The sequence below is a fragment of the Danio aesculapii genome, chromosome 18 (assembly GCF_903798145.1).
Source record: "Danio aesculapii chromosome 18, fDanAes4.1, whole genome shotgun sequence".
Taxonomy (NCBI): Eukaryota; Metazoa; Chordata; class Actinopteri; order Cypriniformes; family Danionidae; genus Danio; species Danio aesculapii.
Genome location: NC_079452.1, coordinates 21213730 through 21236229, shown reverse-complemented (window position 1 = coordinate 21236229; position 22500 = coordinate 21213730). Strand labels below are relative to the sequence as shown.

General features: G+C 36.0%; 1 protein-coding gene across 4 annotated transcripts in view; it reads left to right on the top strand.

Moving 5' to 3' along the window:
- LOC130245489 (latent-transforming growth factor beta-binding protein 4) overlaps positions 1-22500 on the top strand; it is a 95568-nt gene that overhangs the window by 2762 nt on the left and 70306 nt on the right. For all 4 annotated transcript variants that reach the window (XM_056478187.1, XM_056478186.1, XM_056478185.1 and 1 more), the window contains exon 2: positions 16391-16618. In XM_056478187.1, coding sequence (XP_056334162.1) covers positions 16391-16618 — 228 coding nt within the window. The remainder of the gene's footprint in view (positions 1-16390; positions 16619-22500) is intronic.

The window sequence follows — 22500 nt, the reverse complement described above, 5'->3', positions numbered from 1 at the left end:
GGATTAGGGGTGTTAGGGGGTAAGGTGTATGCATTAAAAGCATTACATTGCATCACATAGCTTGCATATGCACCCGGTCTGCAGCTAGACCCTTTTACACAGCACTGGGCACGGAAGATAATTGGTCAACTTTCCTTAATGCTTGTGGTTCCCTAAAGGAGGTGAGAAGCAAACTATTGTAAGAGTAAATGTAAATGGATTGAGCTTCTCCTGATGGAGATTTCAGGCAGCTCTTGTGTAAATAGGTCACAGTGTTACTGGATTGCTGGAAATGAGTCTCTCTTGGAGCAGAAACAGGAGTCGAATAGGAAACAGGTCTCGGGTGGGAACAAGTCTTACATAAACGTACCATGGTAGAGAGGCTCACATAAAACATAGTAAAACTAAAATATAGTATGGTTTAAAAACACTACAGTATTTACAATAACTTACTATAGTGTTTACTCACAGGACAACGCATCTCTTGGCTTGGGCTCACAATGAGCTGGGCTGTTTTATGAAGGATTGTGTCATGATATATTCATACCATGATGTTCAATGCAAATACTGATGCAGTTGATTCAGTTGTTTTAGTTTTTTCAGATTATTCCTTGCAAAATTTAGTGGAACTACCATAAAATTATATATACAGAGTACCATTTCGTGTAAATTTGAGGACTACTATAAAAATGTCATAGTTATAGCATAGTATTATTTGACTTTTAAGTACTATGGTATATGAATAATATAATATAATGTAATATAATATAATATAATATAATGTAATATAATATAATATAATATAATATAATATAATATAATATAATATAATATAATGTATTTTAATAAAATATAATATAGTATAATATAATTTGTCCAATGCATGTGATCATCTCAACTTAAGTAAAACTCAAAAATCCTTAATAAATAAATAAATAAACAAACAAAATGAAAAAAATGAATACATACATAAATAAATACAGAAATGGATGAATGAATGAATGAATGAATGAATAAGTGAATAAATACATAAATGGATGGATAGATGGATGAATGAATGAATGAATGAATAAATACATAAATGGATGGATGAATGAATGAATGAAAAAATAAATGAATAAACAAACAAAATGAATGAATGAATGCATGAATAAATTAATACATTCATAAATAAATACATGATTGAATGAATGAATGAATACCTAAATAGATGGATGGATGAATGAATGAATGAATGAATAAACAAACAAAATGAATGAATGAATTCATGAATAAGTGAATAAATACATAAATGGATGGATGAATGAATGAATGAATAAATAAACAAACAAAATGAATGAATGCATGAATAAGTGAATAAATACATAAATGGATGAATGAATGAATGAATGAATGAATGAATGAACAAACAAACAAACAAACAAACAAACAAAATGAATGAATGCATAAATAAATACATAAATGGATGGATAAATGAATTAATGAATGAATGAATGAATAAATGAAAAAATAAATAAACAAACAAAGTGAATGAATGAATGCATGAATAAATGAATACTTTCAAAAATAAATACATAAATGAATGAATGAATGAACAAAATGAATGAATGAATGAATGAATGAATGAATGAATGAATGAACGAGCAAACAGAATGAATGAATTAATGCATGAAAAATGAATAAATACATAAATGGGTGGATGAATGAATGAGTGAATGAATGAATAAATAAATAGACAAATAAATTTTTAAATAGTTTATAGATTAGAAAACCAATGTCTGATTAATGTCCTGGTACCTATGATAGTTCTTTTGTAAGCCTCATTAACTGATATATAAATACAGTAATTTCCTGATTGTAAGTGCAGATGTATTTACTTGTGTTAATAGTTAAATTAGATTTTGAAGCACACTGTAATCTCAGACTTTTGGATCTGACTGTACATCCACAAGGGCATAAATGAATGGACGATTAGAGGAAAACAGACAGAGACCAATGAGGAGAGAAAAGCAAACTAAATATGCAACTATAGTTTATACAGTATTACTGAAAAGTTTAAAGCAATATGTTTTGCTACAGTTCTTGTCTTGAGTAAAATCACATTGAGACTGTAATTCCCTTTTTCTTTTCTTCGATGTGTTAAATATATAGAATTCTTTGATTAATAATTAATTATTTTCTTTATTTATTTATTTATTAATTAATTAATTAATTAATTTATTTATTTATTTATTTATTTATTTATTTATTTATTTATTTGTGGTTTATGTGCATTGTTGACTGTTTTAACTGTACATAACTGTTCCAGAAAGCGTAGACACAATAATGATACTGTATTGTTTATGGCCATGAGAAACAGTTTAAGTCCTAATTAAGTTGGAGATGGCCTGAGCGCTTCATCATCAGATGCTGTGACAAGTCTACTGTATGTTGTTATTTTTATTTTACTTTTTATGCATATCACAGTGGGTGACACGGTGGCTCAGTGGTTAGCACTGTCGCCTCACAGCAAGAAGGTCACTGGTTCGAGTACCGGCTGGGCCAGTAGGCATCTCTGTGTGGAGTTTGCATGTTCTCCCCGTGTTAGTGTGGGTTTCCTCCGGGTGCTCCGGTTTCCACAACAGTCTAAACACATGCGCTATAGGGGGATTGATTAAACTAAATTGGCTGGAGTTTAAGAGTGTGTGAGAATGAGTGTGTATGGGTGTTTCCCAGTACTGGGTTGCAGCTGGAAAAACATATGCTGGATAAGTTGGCTATTCATTCCGCTGTGGCGACCCCTGATGAATAAAGGGAGTGAGCTGAATAAATATCGCACAGCAAACTCTTCCGGTGATGAATTTTATACAGCGCGTTGGTCTGGTAAACACATGCATGTTACATAAAAGCTGGAGGTGATTTATCAGCGTCCTGTGTGGAGATAAACACTCGTGCTTGTTTGCGGTGTTGGAGGAATGGTGTTGGCCTCCAGATCTGAGCAATCACAGCTCATTAATGAGTGTTTCAAAGCGGCGGTCGGCTGTCACAGCGTCTCTTTAGTGGACTGGATGGATGTTTAGTGGAGAGGAGGTTACGTCTTTTTCAGTGACTTCACGCTCGGTTTGGCATCAGGCTCGTGGCCAGAGAGCTGCTTGTAATTTTGCTCTTCGGATTCAGTCATTTGACTGCTGAATTACCACAAGACAAATGAAAAAATGGTTCATTGGATTTGCTCAGTTTGGTTAAGGGAAGAGGTAGGGCTGATTATGGGAGAAATCATAATCACGATTATTTTGGTCATAATTATAATCATGATTACACTGTAAAAAATAAATTCGTAACATTTACGCTAAAAAAACGGCAGCTGTGGATGCCAGTACTTTACCGTTAAAAAATAGGGTACAAACCGTAAGAGTAATGTCTCATTTTTACAGTAAACTACCGTATTTTATTAATACTTAATATTGAATTATCAATATCTACACATCTTTTGTTAACATGTTAACACAGCCATATGCAGGTGGTGATGAGAAAGTTACATAATGACCCAATGCTCATCACACACAACTTTTCCCACAAGCTGAAAAGTGTATCAGTGTATAGAAGGTGCTCAGTGTCATTTACACAGCTAATAAACACCAGTATGGTGACACACATAACATTAAAGTCATGAAATAAACATTGTTTATCAACATTAGATGTAAAATAAATCTCTAATGTACATCACTGATGGGGAAACAACTAAAAAGATCCATAGTAATGTCAACAACAAGCATAAAAAGTGATGTGCCATGCAGGGAATTCTGGGAAAGTCAATTTACGATTATTCGCCGCATATATTAAGGAAACATACCGTTTACCAGGTTACGGATTTGTACTGTAGCAGTTTTACAGTTTTTTACTGTTGAAATCACGGCCATTTTTTACAGTGTGTTCAAAACGATTATCAGTTGAAGTCAAAATGATTCGCCCTCCTGTGAATTATTATTTTTTTTTTAAATACATATTTCCCAAATGATGTTTACCAGAGCAAGTACTTTTTCACAGTATTTCCTATAATATTTTTTCTTCTGGAGAAAGGCTTATTTTTTTCATTTTGGAAATCTGCAGTTAACGATATACCGATTTAAATGATCTGGTCAGAGTGAATCTCCTGTTAAAGATTCACTCAGAATGATTCATTCAGAGTTCACTCAGTGTGAACAAAGTGAATCTCCTGTTAAAGATTCACTGATTCAAATGATCTAGTAAAAGTAAATCTGCAGTTAACGAAACACTGATTTAAATGATCCTATCAGAGTGAATCTCCTGTTAAAGATTCATTCAGAGTGAATCACTCAAAGTGAATAGTGTGAATCTCCTGTTATAGATTTACTGATTCAAATGATCTAGTCAAAGTTAATCTGCAGTTAAAGATACACTCAGAATGAATCCCTCAGAGTTCACTCAGAGTAAACAGAGTGAATCTCCTGTTAAACATTCACTGATTCAAATGATCTAGTCAAAGTAAATCTGCAGTTCACTAATTCAAATGATCTGGTCAGAGTGAATTTCCTGTTAAAGATTTACTGATTCAAATGATCTAGTCTGAGTAAATCTCCTGTTAAAGATTCACTCAGCGTGAACAGAGTGAATTTCCTGTTAAAGATTCACTGATTCAAATGATCTAGTCTGAGTAAATCTCCTGTTAAATATTCACTCAGAGTGAACAGTAAATTTCCTGTTAAAGATTTACTGATTCAAATGATCTAGTCAGAGTGAATCTCCTGTTAAAGATTCACTCAGAGTGAACAGAGTGAATTTCCTGTTAAAGATTCACTGATTCAAATGATCTAGTCTGAGTAAATCTCCTGTTAAAGATTCACTCAGAGTGAACAGAGTGAATTTCCTGTTAAAGATTCACTGATTCAAATGATCTAGTCTGAGTAAATCTCCTGTTAAAGATTCACTCAGAGTGAACAGAGTGAATTTCCTTAAAGATTCACTGATTCAAATGATCTAGTCTGAGTAAATCTCCTGTTAAAGATTCACTCAGAATGAACAGAGTGAATTTCCTTAAAGATTCACTGATTCAAATGCTCTAGTCTGAGTAAATCTCCTGTTAAAGATTCACTGATTCAAGTGATCTGGTCCGAGAATTTCTAGTTAAGGAGTTACCAATTCAAATGATCCGGTCAGAGTAAAACTGCAGTTAAAGATTCACTGATTCAAATGATCCGGTCAGAGTAAATCTGCAGTTATTGACTCACTGATTCAAATGATCCGGTCAGAGTAAATCTGCAGTCATTGATTCATTGATTCAAATGATCCGGTCAGAGTAAATCTGCAGTCATTGATTCACTGATTCAAATGATCCGGACAGAGTAAATCTGCAGTTAATGATTCACTGATTCAAAAGATCTGGTCAGAGAGTCTTAAGTTAACAATTCACTGATTCATATGATCCAATCATAGAGTAAATCTCTAATACAATCTCCACACTGATTCCATGTTTCAAATGATCTAATCAAAGCGATTCTGACTCAATATCAGGCAAGAACAAAGAGATCCTCTATGAAGCGTCCAGAATTCTCCAGGATTGTTCCTCCTCTGGCCTGGAAGCGTTTCATCTTCACCAAATGAATGCCATATGCTTGTTGTTTCAGAGCGTCACTGCGACTAAAATAGTCCAAAACATGCAAAACACTGACAGGAACTGAAAATCTTAATAGTGCAAAAACATACAATCAATATCAATTAGAAATGAGAGCTAGTGACAGTAAAACAACATCTTTTATTAGGATTACAGGGGCAGATTAATAAAAAACAAGTAACTATGTGTGTTTCCTTGCACAACTTAGCTTGAAAATACAGATGAGTGTACGGATCATTTGTGTCCTCTTGCCTTTGGATGACAGTGATAGAAACATGGAGCCAAAAACTAGTCTTGCAGTCATTGTGAAAAGTGTGTGTGTGTGTGTGTGTTTGTGTGTGTGTGTGTGCGCGCGCGCGCTCTGAGAGTTAATTCATTTACCTGTGTTGGATTGTAGGGCCCCAGAACATCTGCACCGGCAAAGAGCCAAAAGCTGTCACATGTCTGCCTCTACATGTGCACGTATACTGTACTATATGTAACATTCAGACGCTTCGTATGTTATTCCAGTTATTACTGTATGGAAAAATCCAATATGCAATCCTGCTGTGAAATTAGATGGAGTCAGTTCATGTGTGTTAATTGATTACAGAGATTCATAATGCCGTACAGTAAACTCTTGAACCCTCTCTTCAAGATACTGTTGCTTTACATGATTTTTACAAGGACATGAAACATGAAAGCAGGCTTTAAAAAGACTTTTTGTAGCTTTATTTATCTAAACTCACCGGCCACTTTATTAGGTACACCTGTCCAACTGCTTGTTAACGTACATTTCTAATCATCCAATCACATGGCAGCAGCTCAATGCGTTTAGCCATGTAGACATGGTCAAGACGATCTGCTGCAGTTCAGACTGAGCATCAGAATGGGGAAGAAAGGGGATTTAAGTGACTTTGAACATGGCATGGTTGTTGGTGCCAGACGGGCTGCTCAGAGTATTTCAGAAACTGCTGATGTACTGGGATTTTCACGCACAACCATCTCTAGGGTTTACAGAGAATGGTCCGACAAAGAGGAAATATCCAGTGAGCGGCAGTTCTGTGGGCGCAAATGCCTTGTTGATGCCAGAGGAGAATGGCCAGACTGGTTCCAGCTGAGAAAGGCAACAGTAACTTAAATAAGCACTCGTTACAACCGAGGTCTGCAGAAGAGCATCTCTGAACACACAACACGTCCAACCTTGAGACGGATGGGCTACAGCAGCAGAAGACCACACCGGGTGCCACTCCTGCCAGCTAAGATCAGGAAACTGAGGCTACAATTCACACAGGCTCACCAAAACTGGACAATAGGAGATTGGAGAAACATTGCCTGGTCTGATGAGTCTCCATTTCTGCTGATGGTCGGGTCAGAATTTGGCCTCAACAACATGAAAGCATGGATCCATCCTGCCTTGTATCAGCGGTTCAGGCTGCTGGTGGTGCTGTGATGGTGTGGGGGATATTTTCTTGGCACACTTTGGGCTCATTAGTACCAATTGAGCATCGTGTCAATGCCACAGCCTAATCCAATAGAGCAGCTTTGGGATGTGGTGGAACGGGAGATTTGGATCATGGATGTGCAGCCGACAAATCTGCAGCAACTGCGTGATGCTATCATGTCAATATGGAGCAAAATCTCGGAGGAATATTTCCAGTGCCTTGTTGAATCTACGCCATGAAGGATTAAGGGAGTTCTGAAGGCAAAAGGGGTCCAACCCAGTACTAGTAAAGTGTACCTAATAAAGTGGCCGGTGAGTGTATTTTCTCATCGTGTATTCATAACAGTCTGTTATTAAAATGCTGTTATATATTCTCATTGGTCAGTGGATTGCTACATCAGCATGTGTTTCAGACACCCACTGAAATGAACTGATTTGCAGCCTCCTCTATTCAAGAAGACATTTACCAGCATGTGTCTTCAATTTACCTCAGAATAGCTCTGCGTTTTCCTCCTTTGACTCTGTTGATGCAGTCAGCCTTGAACTTCATACACATGTGCCCAAAATCGGAGTATATCTGCGCTCATAAACTGCTCTCGAAACTCCTCTTGCAAACATTTTTTTAATCTTCTATCTCTAATTTGAGTATTTCTTTTTAGTCTTAAAAGTGCCAAATAGTACGTTGATTCATTATTGTTCTCTGATTTCTGTTCATAGTAGGTGTGTGGCTTAGTTAAGTTTAAAAAGTCTACAGAAATGCTTTTATATGATCATTTATAACCCCAGGAATTACCCCTAGAATGAAAAGCTCAGTTTTGACCATATTTGGAAGGGTCATGAATATTAATGAGATCTGATCTGATGCTCTGCAGCTCATCAGTGCCTGCTGTCTCGCTCTCTCTTTTTATCTCTCTCTTTCTCACTCTCTCTCTCTCTTTCTCTCTCTCTCTCTCACGCACACACAAAATACTCAATTTGTTCAAACTATTTGGATTCCTTATTAAATGACAATTTTAGATGATCTTAGGTAGGTTTATTTCAGCTAGTAGGAGTGAGTGTATGAAGTCAAATTAAATTAAATGAAAGTTTGTAAACATTGAGTTATGTGTTGTGGATGAAATATAGGCTAAATTATAATTATACTCGTCAAAAAGAACCGTCCGAGATATATTTAGAGACAATATACATAAAAATATACACCTTAATCTAACTAAAGATGCATTTAGCAATTAGAATAAGTATTTTACACTGGGTTTTCACCCTGGTAGTTTACACATACAAGATTTACATAAAAATTAGTAAACAACGGAGTCTCACTGTCATTTCCAAATGGGGAACTCTTATTATTGAGCTAAGCCTAGATATATCCAAATTTTCACTATATACTGTAAAAAAACATCAACATAGGCTCATTCTGAAAACGTAGCCCTGTATACATTTGTGGAGATCATGAATTATGTAGCCAGAGGTACGTTTGGCTGCATTTCATCTTTAAAACGAACGCTATGGGGCAGTATGACGCCGTTCCTTTTTGTGGTGCCATGTGGATCAGTTGGTCAGTCAGTCAGTCGACAGCGGCCTCTGGTGGATTTACGTGAGAACAGCAGGCACGAATGGCACTTGCAGAAATTTGAGATCTGAAAAAGTGTACACAGCGGCCTCTAGTGGATTCGAGAAAAACAACAACTCCAAAAAACGTAGCTCCTGGGGCGTATTTCGTGCTCTCCAGAAATGGATACAGGGTTACGTATCCATAATGAACCTGGGTTGAAAATATGCTCTGTCGACTTTTGATGTTGAAAATTCAACTCTGCAGTTTAACAAAGTGACTTTTATTGACATTTTAGCCATTTGAAATAATGTAAGAAATAATAAATAGGGAAATAAGTGTGTAAAATAGCAGAAAATGTACTGGCAGTTTATTACAAGGTTTTTGTAGTGTAATATATAACACCAACCCAGACAATATAGCACTTTAAACTATTGAAAATGTTCATAAAATCACTTTTTACACACTTTTCAAGGTTTAAAGTTGTTGGAAGAAAAATCAAGATCCCATAAGTTTATTTATTAACTAATTAGGAGAGGATCACATGCTTTTAATTGCTTGCAGCCGGCTCCATATTATCCAATTTATGATTCACCAATCAGACGATTCCCAAGTCACCATAAATACCCTCAGTTCCATATAACAGCCATCTTCGTTTTGAAGAATCCCCCCTTCCACCCCTTCTCCTCCTCCTTTCCTAGATGAGTGGCACGGCGGCCCAGTGGTTAGGACTGTTGCCTCACAGTAAGAACGTCACTGGTTCTAGTCCTTACCAAGCCAGCCGACGTTTCTGTGCTGATGTTACACGTCCTCCCTGTGCTCACGTGGGTTTCCCTCGGGTTCCCCGGTTTCCTCCCACCGTCCAAAAAAATGCGGCTTAAGTTAATTGACTGATCCAAATCGGCACCATAGACATGCTCCTAGTAATCTGTTCATCAGCTACTGCAGCAGGGGAGTTCTCCAGATCTACCTGAGCTCAAACTCCCCTCTCACCTTGCAAACGGGAGGGAGCCCCAGGCTCAAGGATCTTATGAGCTCAGGGCTCTCTCCCATGCCAAACACGCTTTATAATCAATCATCAGCTAAGTGTGAACTCTAGAACTCTAGATAAATAAAAAGGTAAAAATAAAAACATGAATCACAAAATATGGAAAACTGCTAATTTACAGATATTATTTGCACTCGAGTCTTGAACTCCTCCAGCTAAGAAAGACCTTCTCTGAATGAATCTCTGAAGTGCAAATGAGGCTCGTCCTCCTCCGCGCTGGACTTTCTCCAATGAAAATGTCTTTCTTCTGTCAGGACTTTCATAATTCTGTTGTTTCAGTCAAGCAGTGCATATCCCTGGCCTTTCTTCATTTCAAAAGAATTTTATTTACATATTTCCCCCCTCTCTGAAAGTGTAGATTTGGCTTCCCGCTGTCCGCATGGAGCCAATATTTATGCGATGCTTTCGAAACAGCAGAATATCTGTGGCGAGGCTGGAAAAGGAGAAAGTCCTGCTGGTGCAGTTTTATGAAGTGCGAAGGTGTTTTGGGCTGTTTGAGTTTAGCGGATGAGCTGAAAAGCAAGTGTTCATGAAAGCAGTACAGCTCATTCATCTGCAGACGCACAAACCTCTGCCATAACAACACCAAACACTTATAGGGAAAATATATTCAGCATTTTATGTACACAACTATGCTCTTTTGGGCTCTTAAAATGCAAACAAGTCCCAGCTGGGTCAGTAGGCATTCTGTGTGGAGTTTGCATGTTCTCCCCGTGTTGGCGTGGGTTTCCTCAGGGTGCTCCGGTTTCCCCCACAGTCCAAACACATGCGCTATAGGTGAACTGGATAAACTAAATTGCTTGCAGCTGAAAGGGCATCCGCTGTGTAAAACATATGGAATAGTTGGCAGTTCATTCCACTGTGGCGACCCGTAATAAATAAGGGACTAAGCCAAAGGAAAATGAATGAATGAAATAAACATTCAAGGTATTAAGTTCACGGTGGTTCAGTACAATACACATGCACATCTATTTCACAAGGGTACACTGTGTTTTGCCAACAACATGGACATGTTCTGTTTAGTTTAACGAATGAGGATGATCACAACAAATAGGGATTTAATTTGATTCAGAGGTGGAAACTATAAAGTGCTGTTGTACTGAAATGTCTAAACAATGCACTGCTCCATTGACAGCATCCTAAAACCAGATCCATCCTACAAACTGCATCTCATCTGATGTAGATAATAGTGTTACTGCTTCCTCTGTAATGAACATGACTTTACTGGACACAAACAGCATTAAGTACAGAGCTCATTAGGAGAGATTGTAGATACTCACATACTAAGAAGAATGACTGGTTGGATTTACGTAATTTTTTTGAAGTGCGTGGTTGCTAACAATTTATACTGGCTGAATTTTAACAAACAAATTAAATTTAGTACAGTTCATTTGTTTGTTTACATTTAGCCTGTATACATTGTTTGCAACCACTTACCTTAAAAAATGTAGTATTTATTTTTTTCTTTTTTTTAACAGTCGGAAATCCATTTCATTTTCTCAGGGATCCATATTTTGTTAATTCCAGTCCACATTGCATAATAAATCAGGCCATTAAAAAAAATAAATAAATAAAAATAATAAATAAATAAATAAATTAAATAAATTAAATAAATAAATGAATAAATAAAAAAAATACAAATAAAATAAATAAATAAATTAATTAATTAATAAAAAAATAAATAAATAAACAAATAAATATAATAAATAAATTAAATAAAAAAAAATAAATAAATTTCAACAAAAAATTAATAAATTTATTTATTTATTTATTTATTTATTTATTTAATTATTTAATTAATTTATTTATTTATTTTTAATTACTTAATTAATTAATTAATTAATTAATTAAAAATATAAATAAATAAATAAATAAATATAATAAATAAATTAAATAAATAAATAAATTAATTAATTAAAAAAAATAATAAATAAATAAATAAATAAATAAATAAATAAATAAATAAATAAATAAATAAATAAATAAACTGTTATGTTCACTATGAAACTGAAGGTGTGATCAGCTTTAGGTTTCATATCTTAGTGAAAACAAGAACAAATAGGTGTCGCTTGATCTTGTCCATGATCATTTGATTGGATGGTTGGATGGTTAGTGACTGGTTGACTCCGCCCTTGTGCCATTATACACCAATCAGAGAGGAGCTGTCAGAGGGAGGAGAGAGAAGTTATTTTTCTTCAAGTTTATGAAAAATAAATCAATCAATCAATTACCGGCTGTCAGGATTTACTATAGTGTACAAATTTCAGTAGTTGTAGTAAATCCATTTCTTTTAAAGCAAGCAATCACTCACTCACTATCATTTGGTGTAGTCCCTTATTTATCAGGGGTCACCAAAGCGGATTGAACCACCGATTAGTCTGGCATATGTGTTTCACGCATCAGATTTCCTTCCAGCAGCAACACAGCACTGAGATTTAAAGCAAGTAGTTGTCTTATAAAAGGTGAGTAAACCCGTTGCTTTGAAATGATTAAGTAAATGAATTACTGTATGTGCAAAGTTATAAAAATGAAATCACACTGTTACACACAGTTAAACATTCAGTTCCAAGTTACAATGAATTTACCCACTTTTTGCATATAATAACTATAAAGACATGCAATTACACAGCGCTGATGGCTACCTCTGATCACCTGTGATGGCTACTTCCAGCAGGATAACACACCATGTCATAAAGCGTGAATCATCTCAGACTGGTTTCTTGAACATGACAATGAGTTCACTGTACTCAAGTGGCCTCCACAGTCACCAGAGCTCAATCCAATAGAGCAGCTTTGGGATGTGGTGGAACGGGAGATTGGCATCATGGATGTGCAGCCGACAAATCTGCAGCAACTGCGTGATGCTATCATGTCAATATGGAGCAAAATCTCTGAATATTTCCAGTAGCTTGTTGAATCCAAGTTCTGAAGGCAAAAGGGGGTCCGGAAAAAAGGGGTATTTATTGATTCATTTTTACTGTCGCTATTACGCTATTACTATAGAGTTTTTCTCACCTGTTTTAACTTATTCACTGTTAGATTGAAGTAAAACAGCCAATTAAATTATTTGTTTTTATCTTTTATTATTTATTGAATCCTTTTTATTTTGTTCTTTTTATTTTCAGGTATGTTTAAAGTATTTAATTTTAATGCTCTATACATTTATTTTTTGTTTAGATGCTATCTTATGATTATTTTAAATGATTTGCTTGTATATGGTAGAACGTGAATGCTGACGTGCTCTGAACCTGCTGTAGAAATGATGGAGACTTGTGGACTTTGGCTGATGTTCGGTTTCCGCTAAATCTGGCTAATACGTGTGTGTGTGTGTGTGTGTGTGTGTGTGTGTGTGTTACTTTCTGTGAAATGAAAGTTAAATCCTCTAACTAGATATAATGGTCTGTGAGCTCAGAATCTGCACAGATTTATCACATCACATCACTCACACACACACACACACACACACACACACACACACACACACACACACACACACACATTCTCTTGTCACCAACAGCTGGTAGTAAATAGGTCAGCCAAGGAGGACAGATCTCCACCGTCTTCTCACTGTTTGTGTGTGTTTACTCTACAGAAAAATAGAGATGATTTCTCATTTGTCATCTTCTCTGTGTCTCCTTCACAGTCTCCAAACAGTGTGTTGTTTTTCTTGCGTCCTTTTAGTCATTATTTGAACTAAAATGAAGGACATCCTTAATAAACATGTTTCATAACAACATCTGCATCTCTTTCGGCACCATGCCATGTTAGATATGATTCAATGCTGCTCTTATTTAAAGTCAACGTAAAATAATGAGGCTTGCAAACAAAATTAAGAGACTTACTTTTCATTTTTAAGCAATTTAGTTACAGTTACTTATAATTTACTTGCCTTAAATACTGTACATACATTTAGTTTAATATCTGTTGTCCATGTGTTGAGATTTATAAGCAATTAAATAAATTATTGACGAATTAAGTCACTTTTCAGACAAAGTAATTAGAAAAGTAATTTTGATACAATTTTATTGATTTAATTAGTAATTAGCATTAATTACCTTTTTGAAGTATTTTAACCATTGCATTTTGCATTATATCTGACTGTCATATGGTGCCTATAACACATTCTTGCATGTTTATTTTTTCACATTTTCTGAGAAGTCAAATTTACAAATGCATCTTAAACAACCTGGGGTGCGTTTCCGAAAACCATAGTTAGCCAACTAAGGTCGCAAGTTCCGTCGCTACAAACATAGTTTGTTGATTTGGCGTTTCCCAAATCCATTGTTCTCACAAACATTCGCAAAGTGCATCGCAAACTTGTACACTTGCAAATACAGCTCTAGAGCTGTAGTTAGAAGCAGAGTTCCTGGTTGTGTTCTGTTCACAGTTATCCCTCTTTGCCCTATTCATTTAGAACGTTCTAGCATTAAGGGCTCTATTTTAATTCTAAAGCACATGGCGCACAAGCATTAAGGCCGTGTCTGAATCCATTTTTGCTTTTTTAAGGATGGAAAAATAAGCTCTGTGCCCAGGCGCATGGTCTAACAGGGTTGTGCTTATTCTCTTAATGAGTTCTGGCTGTGTTTTGAGCATAACGTTCATTAAACCAATCAGAGTCTCATCTCCCATTCCCTTTAAGAGTCAGCCTCTTTACTTTACTTTCACTCTTTACTCCTTTACTTTGGTGGAGTGAGGAAACGGTGGAAACTCACTCCACTGAACACATCCATTAGCCCACATATTTAATTTAGTTTGTTAAACACAAAGATTTGTGTCAAAACTATTTCTAAATTCAGCTCTAATCTCCAGCAAAGGAATAAATGAACAATAATAATGAAGTGTGGTCAAAACACTGAGTTATATCCAAACACACGTCCTGTTCTTATGCCCCATATGCTGATGCAGACGTCTCCAAAACTCCACAGGTGGACAAATCTACACTTGTGTTTATTAAAACAAATATAAATATACATATAATAAATAATACTGATAATAATAATAACAACACATGCAAATTATCAAGAATAAACAAAAAAAAGCCCCCTGAGATGAGGCATGGAGGCAGTGGTTCTAATATTCATGTAGAAAATAATCACCTGTATCGCTTTAGTTCTTTAATTGTTTTCATCTGTAAAGATATTTGTGTATTGCTGTACATCCTGTGTATAAGTGTTTAGACCTGCATAGGCGCATAACTAACGCGCTCTGCAGCTTTTAGTTGATCAATGGCGCTGTCTATTTCAGTTCCTCAAAATAGCAAAGCGCCAACATTGCGCCTTAACACACCTCCTTTATAGACCAGCACACACATGAGTCCACAAAGTGGCGCAAATGGATTTGCTATTTAAACGATGTGGTGCAAAACATGAAAATTACATTTGCGCTGGTCTGAAAATAGCAGCAAATCGCGCCAAACATCTCTTGCACCTTATTGCGCCGAGTGTATGATAGAGCCCGGTAAGTGTGTTACCTGTTGTTGTAAGCTGTTTTTCTTCTACATTTTTCTTGTTTGACTAGCGTGTTCAGATTTAGAGATTGTGCTCGAGCGATTGCACGTGAGTACTGTAATAACAGCCTCTTTTTCTCTCTCATTTGGTACATTACCTTTCATTTCTTTAGGCACAATCCCTGTCCATGCTTTCCAAATGCATTACTAAACCACGGACGGATGATCTAGAAGACATGCTGAGCCGACTAATGAAATAGAAGAAATACAACAGCTGCTTTTATTAGAAACTTTCCATTTTTGAGAGGCACACAACCAAGACTCTACATCCCTTCTGAATCTTTCGTCAAAAGCACAATAGCGGTTTTCAGAACAACAGTTGCATAACTTCCTTTTTCTCCGTGCGGTTGAGAGATGGATGAAGTCATCGATGAGGGATTTGCAGTGTTTTTATAAGCCCTTTTCACATTTCCGGGTTTCTTAACAGCGGAAGTCGTCATAGTTGGGTGAACTTAAAGCGCAGTGAATGGGAAAGTATAGCTAATCATTTGTTTACAATCCTATTTGCTGAAATATGAAAGGAAAAACTCAGTGGTTCAGTGGTTAGCACGGTTGCTTCGCAGCAGGAAGGTCACTGATTCGAGCCCAGCTGGGTCAGTTGGCATTTCTATGTGGAGTTGTGGATGTGTGCATGTTCTCCCGATGTTGGCGTCGGTTTCCTCCGGATGCTCCACCAAAGTATAAACACATGCGCTATAAGGGAAAGTAAATAAGGCTGTGTGTGTGTGTGTGTGTGTGTGTGTGTGTGAATGAGTGTGTATGGGTGTTTCCCAGTTCTGGGTTGCATCCACTGTGTAAAACATATGCTGGAATAGTTGGCGGTTCATTCCACTGTGGCGACCCACTGATAAATAAGGGACTAATCTGAAGGAAAACGAAGGATTATGATGACCATTAGTTGTTTTCATCTGTAAAGATATGTGTGTATTGCTGTACAGTGTGTATTTAGCAATGTGTAAGTGTTTAGACCTGCATAGGCGCATAACTAATGCGCTCAGCAGTTTTTAGTTGATCAATGGCGCTGTCTATTTCAGTTCCTCAAAATAGCAAAGCGCCAACATTGCGCCTTAACACACCTCCTTTATAGATCAGAACATCCATGAGATGGGTTGCATCCGCTGTGTAAAACATATGCTGGAATAGTTGGCGGTTCATTCCACTGTGGCGACCCCCTGATAAATAAGGGACTAATCTGAAGGAAAATGAAGGATTATGATGACTGTTAAACATATCACAGCAGTCTTGTGATTCTCTCTCTCTGTTTCTCCTGTCAGTCTTGTGTCCGATGTTGTGTAAGAACGGAGGAGTGTGTGTCCAGAAGGATCAGTGTCTCTGTCCGCCAACCTTCACCGGGAAATTCTGCCACATCCCCGTCTCCTCCACCACCACCTCCACCAATGACATCGAGAAGCCAGAGGCAGCTGCTGCGGATTCAGCCAATCAGGCGATGACGTCTGAATATATCCTGCCGCTGCAGACGCCTGAGCAGATCAACACCGATGGTGAGTGAACACCAGCCTACTTACTGTTGAAGTCAGAATTATTCACCCTATTGTCAATTTCTGTTTTAAAATATTTCCCAAATGATGTTGAACAGATTCAGGAATTTTTCACAGTATTTCCAGTAATATTATTTCTTCTGGAGAAAGTCTTATTTGTTTTAGTTCGGCTGGAATAAAAGCAGTTCTTAACTGTTTTAAAGCCATTTTAAGGTCAATATTATTAGCCCCCTTAAGCAATATTAGTTTTATAGACAAGCAAAAAATATTGTCTTAAAATAATGTCAAAATTAAGTGAGTTTTTCCTTAAAAGAAGCAAAATAATCTGCCAATGGAGTAAGAAAAATATAGTTTTTGCTTTAAAATGAGATGATTTAGCTTGTTTTAACGCAAAACTCACTTAATTTTGACATATTACTTCTGAAAACAAGACAATATTTTTTGTTTGTCTAGAAATCGCTTCTTAATTTAAGAATTGTTTGATATTTAGACCTAAAATAAGGCAAGAAATCGAAGTACAAAGTGCATTCATTACAGTGTTCAAATCTGATTGTAATTTTATTAATTTACCTTTATCTTTAAAGCAATATCAGAGGAAGTTAGATTTTATCACAAGCATCTCGTACACGCCTCAGTCCCAAAGATGTGGTTAATTACCATGTATGTTGATTTTGGCTTAAATGAGACGCTTGTTGTGCTGCTGCTGCGGGGTATATCATGGAGAAAACATTGCTCAGATAAGATTAAAAAGGGATACACTCTTGGTTTTAAACTCTCTTTGAAAACAACTAAAGGAAACAAAAAAGGTTGTTGAAACAACTTAACATTAAAACAACATTACACATTAAAGTTACATTTAAAATTAAAATGTGTTCAATTAAAAAACATTCATAAATTAAATTTCTGTGCTCTAACATGCCTCAGTCATAAGAGATGGTGTTTTTGGCTTAAATGAGGAATTTGTTGTGCAAGTCTGCTTTTGAAACGCGCACTACATGCAAACAAAAAAACAACACAGACTCATTGTGAAAACGTACCCCCGTATACATTTCTGGAGAGCGTGAATTATGTAGCCAGAGCTACATATGTCTGCATTTCGTCTACGGGCTACGGGGTGGTATGATACCGCCAATGGCTTCTGTTTCTTTTCGTGCTACCAGCTGACCACTCACCTCCACTTTTCCGCTGTTACCAGTTTGCCCAGTAGCTCACCATGTACGTTGGTGGACTTGAGACACAGAAAGGAGTTGGCCATGATGAAGAAGTTTGAGTCCGGTGAAGAACGATTCCAGAAAGCAGGTAAAACAAAAACAAAAGCAAAAAATAAAATAAACAAGTAAATAACAGGGTGAGAACATGGTAAGATCTGAAAATGAGGTAAAATTCAGGCAACCGCGAGGACTTTTCTTTTCTGGATTTCTTTTGAAAACACTGTCGTTGGATTTATGGAAGGGGGTGGCTGAGGGTTTCGGTCGGTCAGTCAGTCAGTCGACAGCGACCTCTGGTGGATTTACGTGAGAACAGCAGGCACGAATGGCACTTGCCAATTTGAGATCTGAAAAAGTGTACTCGCGCTCTCTAGAAATGTATACAGGGGTACATATCCATAATGAGCCAGGGATGCAAGCAAAAAAGAAAAGAAATGTGTAAACAAAGAATGTGAAAATGTCAATGCAGAGTTTTCACTGTAAATTATTTCTAAAAATGTCATGCACGCTTTAATTAATTCAGAATTTACATTAATTCACTTACTGATTTACTTTTGACACAGTGAAAGCATCATTCATGGATCTGTGTTTGATTTTTGTTGCAATATATGCATTTTTTGCCATTAAATTTCAGATTTTTATTGACACTTGCATTTTTTAACAAGAAGAATATTTGTTGCTTGTCTGAGGTAAGTGTGTTTCTTAAAGGGATGCACTTAAAGGGACAGTTCACCCATAAATGAAAAGTACCTCAGCATTTACTCACACATAAGCGCTTCTAAACTGTAATGCCTTTCTTCTATTAAACACAAATCAAAAATGTTGGAAAAAAGCAGCGAAAATATGTAGGTCAGTTTGTTCAAGCATTCTTCAGTGTATCTGCTTCGTGTTCAAGAAGTAAACTCAAAGAGGAACAAGTGGAGGACGAGTAAATGTTGACTAACCTGTCATCTAAATTTTTCTGTGAACTAACCCTTTAATTAAACATCAGAAACAGCTGTTACAGCCACAGTCGCATTTTCGCTCCATTTGGAGTGGCGTTAACGTGTTTAGTAATAAAGAACAGATAATGATAGTATAAGACTGTAAAAAATGCACACAATTCATTCATGTTGTCCCAACACAAATCGATTGAGTTAACACGATTAAGTGGATTAGACATAAAAAATTAGGTTGTCCCAAAGAAAATCTCAACATTTGTGTGGTTTCAACTCATTTAAAATAAGTAGTTCGAACAAGCAGCTAAATAAACTGTACTCTTAATGTTATAGAATACTATTAGTGCATCATCATCATTATTATTATTATTATTAATATTATCAATATTATTATTATTATTATTATTGTTATTATTATTATTATTATTATTATTATTATTATTATTATTATTATTATTATTATTATCAATATTATTATTATTATTATTATTATTATTATTATTATTATTAATAGTATTATTATTATTATTATTATTATCACTATTATTATTATTATTATTATTATTATTAATAGTATCAATATTATTATTATTATTATTAATAGTATCAATATTATTATTATTATTATTATTATTATCATTATTATTATTATTATTATTATTATTATTATTATTATCATTATTATTATTATTATTATTATTATTATTATTATTAATATTAATAGTATTATTATTATTATTATTATTATTATTATCACTATTATTATTATTATTATTATTATTATTATTATTAATAGTATCAATATTATTATTATTATTATTAATAGTATCAATATTATTATTATTATTATTATTATTATTATTATCATTATTATTATTATTATCATTATTATTATTATTATTATTATTATTATTATTATTATTATCATTATTATTATTATTATTATTATTATTATTATTATTATCACTATTATTATTATTATTATTATTATTATTATTAATAGTATCAATATTATTATTATTATTATTAATAGTATCAATATTATTATTATTATTATTATTATTATTATTATTATTATCATTATTATTATTATTATTATCATTATTATTATTATTATTATTATTATTATTATTATTATTATTATTATCATTATTATTATTATTATTAATATTATTATTATCATTATTAATATTATTATTATCATTATTATTATTATTATTATTATCATTATTATTATTATTATTATTATTATTATTATTATTATCATTATTATTATTATTATTATTATTATCATTATTATTATTATTTCATTTATTTTCCTTCGGCTTACTCCCTTTATTCATCAGGGGTCACCACAGTGGAATGAACCGCCAAACTTGTCCAGCAAGTTTTACACAGCGGATGCTCTTCCAGCTGCCACCCAGTACTGGGAAACATCCATACACACTCATTCACACACACACTCATACACTACGACAAATTTAGTCAATCAATTCCCCTATAGCGCATGTGTTTGGACTGTGGGGAAAACTGGAGCACCCAGAGGAAACTCACGCCAACACAGGGAGAACATGCGAACTCCACACAGAAACGCCAACTGGCCCAGCTGGGACTTGAACCAGTGACCTTCTTGCTGACAGTGCTAACCACTGAGCCACCATCTCCATTATTATTATTTTTATTATTATTTTACTCTGATTTTTGGTGCATGGTGCCAGTATAACCCCCGCAGATTTTCCCAAGAAGACTAAAAACAGTCTTATTGTGTAATCAGAAAGTTGGATTACGGTTATGAGTGCTAAACGCTGTTGTGTAACACTCCGAATCTCAAACTGAACCTGATGTTCCAGATGGGGTTCGTCCAAACAAATAAGAGCCATCTTTTCTAGCCCTTTATTATCTCACAGCCATTTCTGCATTGTCTTCAGACCTCAGATCATCTCTTATAAAACACAGAGGACTTGAAAAGCACTGGCGCTGTATTTACTGCATGTTTGGCGAGGAGGGGTTTCTCTCGGAGGGAATCTGGACGGGGCTTTTGCCAAGTTTAATCTGTGTAAGGCAGGAGGTATAATGGTGACTCACAGCTCGAACATGTTTCTGGAGAATGAGGGCTCTGTTTCTAGAGATCCCAGCTTTGGATGCTGCCTTTCTGCCGCTGTTACACTGTCAAAAGTGTTTTACTTAAAATTGACAAGTTGAATTAATGTAAAAAAGTAAGTAAACGACCTGTATAAGGGGTCACACAGGCGAAGCAGACTTGTCTCACATGTTTTAGATGTGCCCTAAACTTACTCCTTACTAGTCATATATATTCCAGACATTGTCTAAAGCAGGGGTTTTCTAACTTTTATGACACGTGCCCAACCAACAGTTTTTTTCTTTTATTTTATAAAATTTTGCATTTTTTCTATTATTATTATTATTATTTTTATTTATTATTACTTTTCTTTTTTATTATTTTTCTTTAGGCAGTGTTTTTACGGTTTGTTGAAGCGGGTTTATACGTTTATACGCGGGGGTTTAACGTCACAACCCCCCCTCCAACTTACCGTGATTTTCGCGACCGTCACAACCCCCCCCAACTTAGCGAGATTTCTGCGATCGTCACAACTCCCCCACCAACTTAGCGAGATTTCCGCGATCGTCACAACCCCCCACACCAACTTAGCGTGATTTACGCGACCATCACACCCCCCCCCAACTTAGCGTGATTTCTGTGACCGTCACAACCCCCCCAACTTAGTGTGAATTCAGCAACCGTCACAACCCCCCCAACTTAACATGATTTCAGTGACTGTCACAACCCCCCCCCCCCCCAACTTAGCATGATTTCCGCGACCATCACCCCCCCCCCCCCCCCCCAACTTAGCGTGATTTCCGTGACCGTCACAACCCCCCCAACTTAGTGTGAATTCAGCAACCGTCACAACCCCCCCCAACTTAACATGATTTCCGCGACCATCACCCCCCCCCCCCAACTTAGCGTGATTTCAGTGACCATCACAACCCCCCCAACTTAGTGTGAATTCAGCAACCGTCACAACCCCCCCCCAACTTAGCATGATTTTGCGACCGTCACAACCCCCACCCAACTTAGCGTGATTTCAGCGACCATCACAACCCCCCCAACTTAGTGTGAATTCAGCGACAGTCACAACCCCCACCCAACTTAGCGTGATTTCAGCGACCATCACAACCCCCACCCAACTTAGCGTGATTTCAGCTACCATCACAACCTCCCCCAACTTAGCATGATTTCGCGACCGTCACAACCCCCACCCAACTTAGTGTGAATTCAGCAACTGTCACAACCCCCCCCCCCCCAACTTAGCATGATTTCAGCAACCATCACAACCCCCCCCCCAACTTAGTGTGAATTCAGCGACTGTCACAACCCCAACCCCCCAACTTAGCGTGATTTCCACGACCCTCACAACCCCCCCAACTTAGCATGATTTCAGTGACTGTCACCCCCCCCCCCCCCCCACTTAGCGTGATTTCCACTTAGCGTGATTTCCGCTACATCTGCCAACACTGGTTGTTTGTGATGAGCATTGGTTCGTAACTTTCTCATCACCGGCTACATATGGCTGTGCTAACGTGTCTATCTGTGTTACAAAAGATGTGTAGATGTTGGTAATTCAAAACACAGACATATTACATCCATAAATTAATGAAATACAGTAGTTTACTGTAAAAAGAGAAATTGCTTTTACAGTTTGTACCAGTTTTTTAC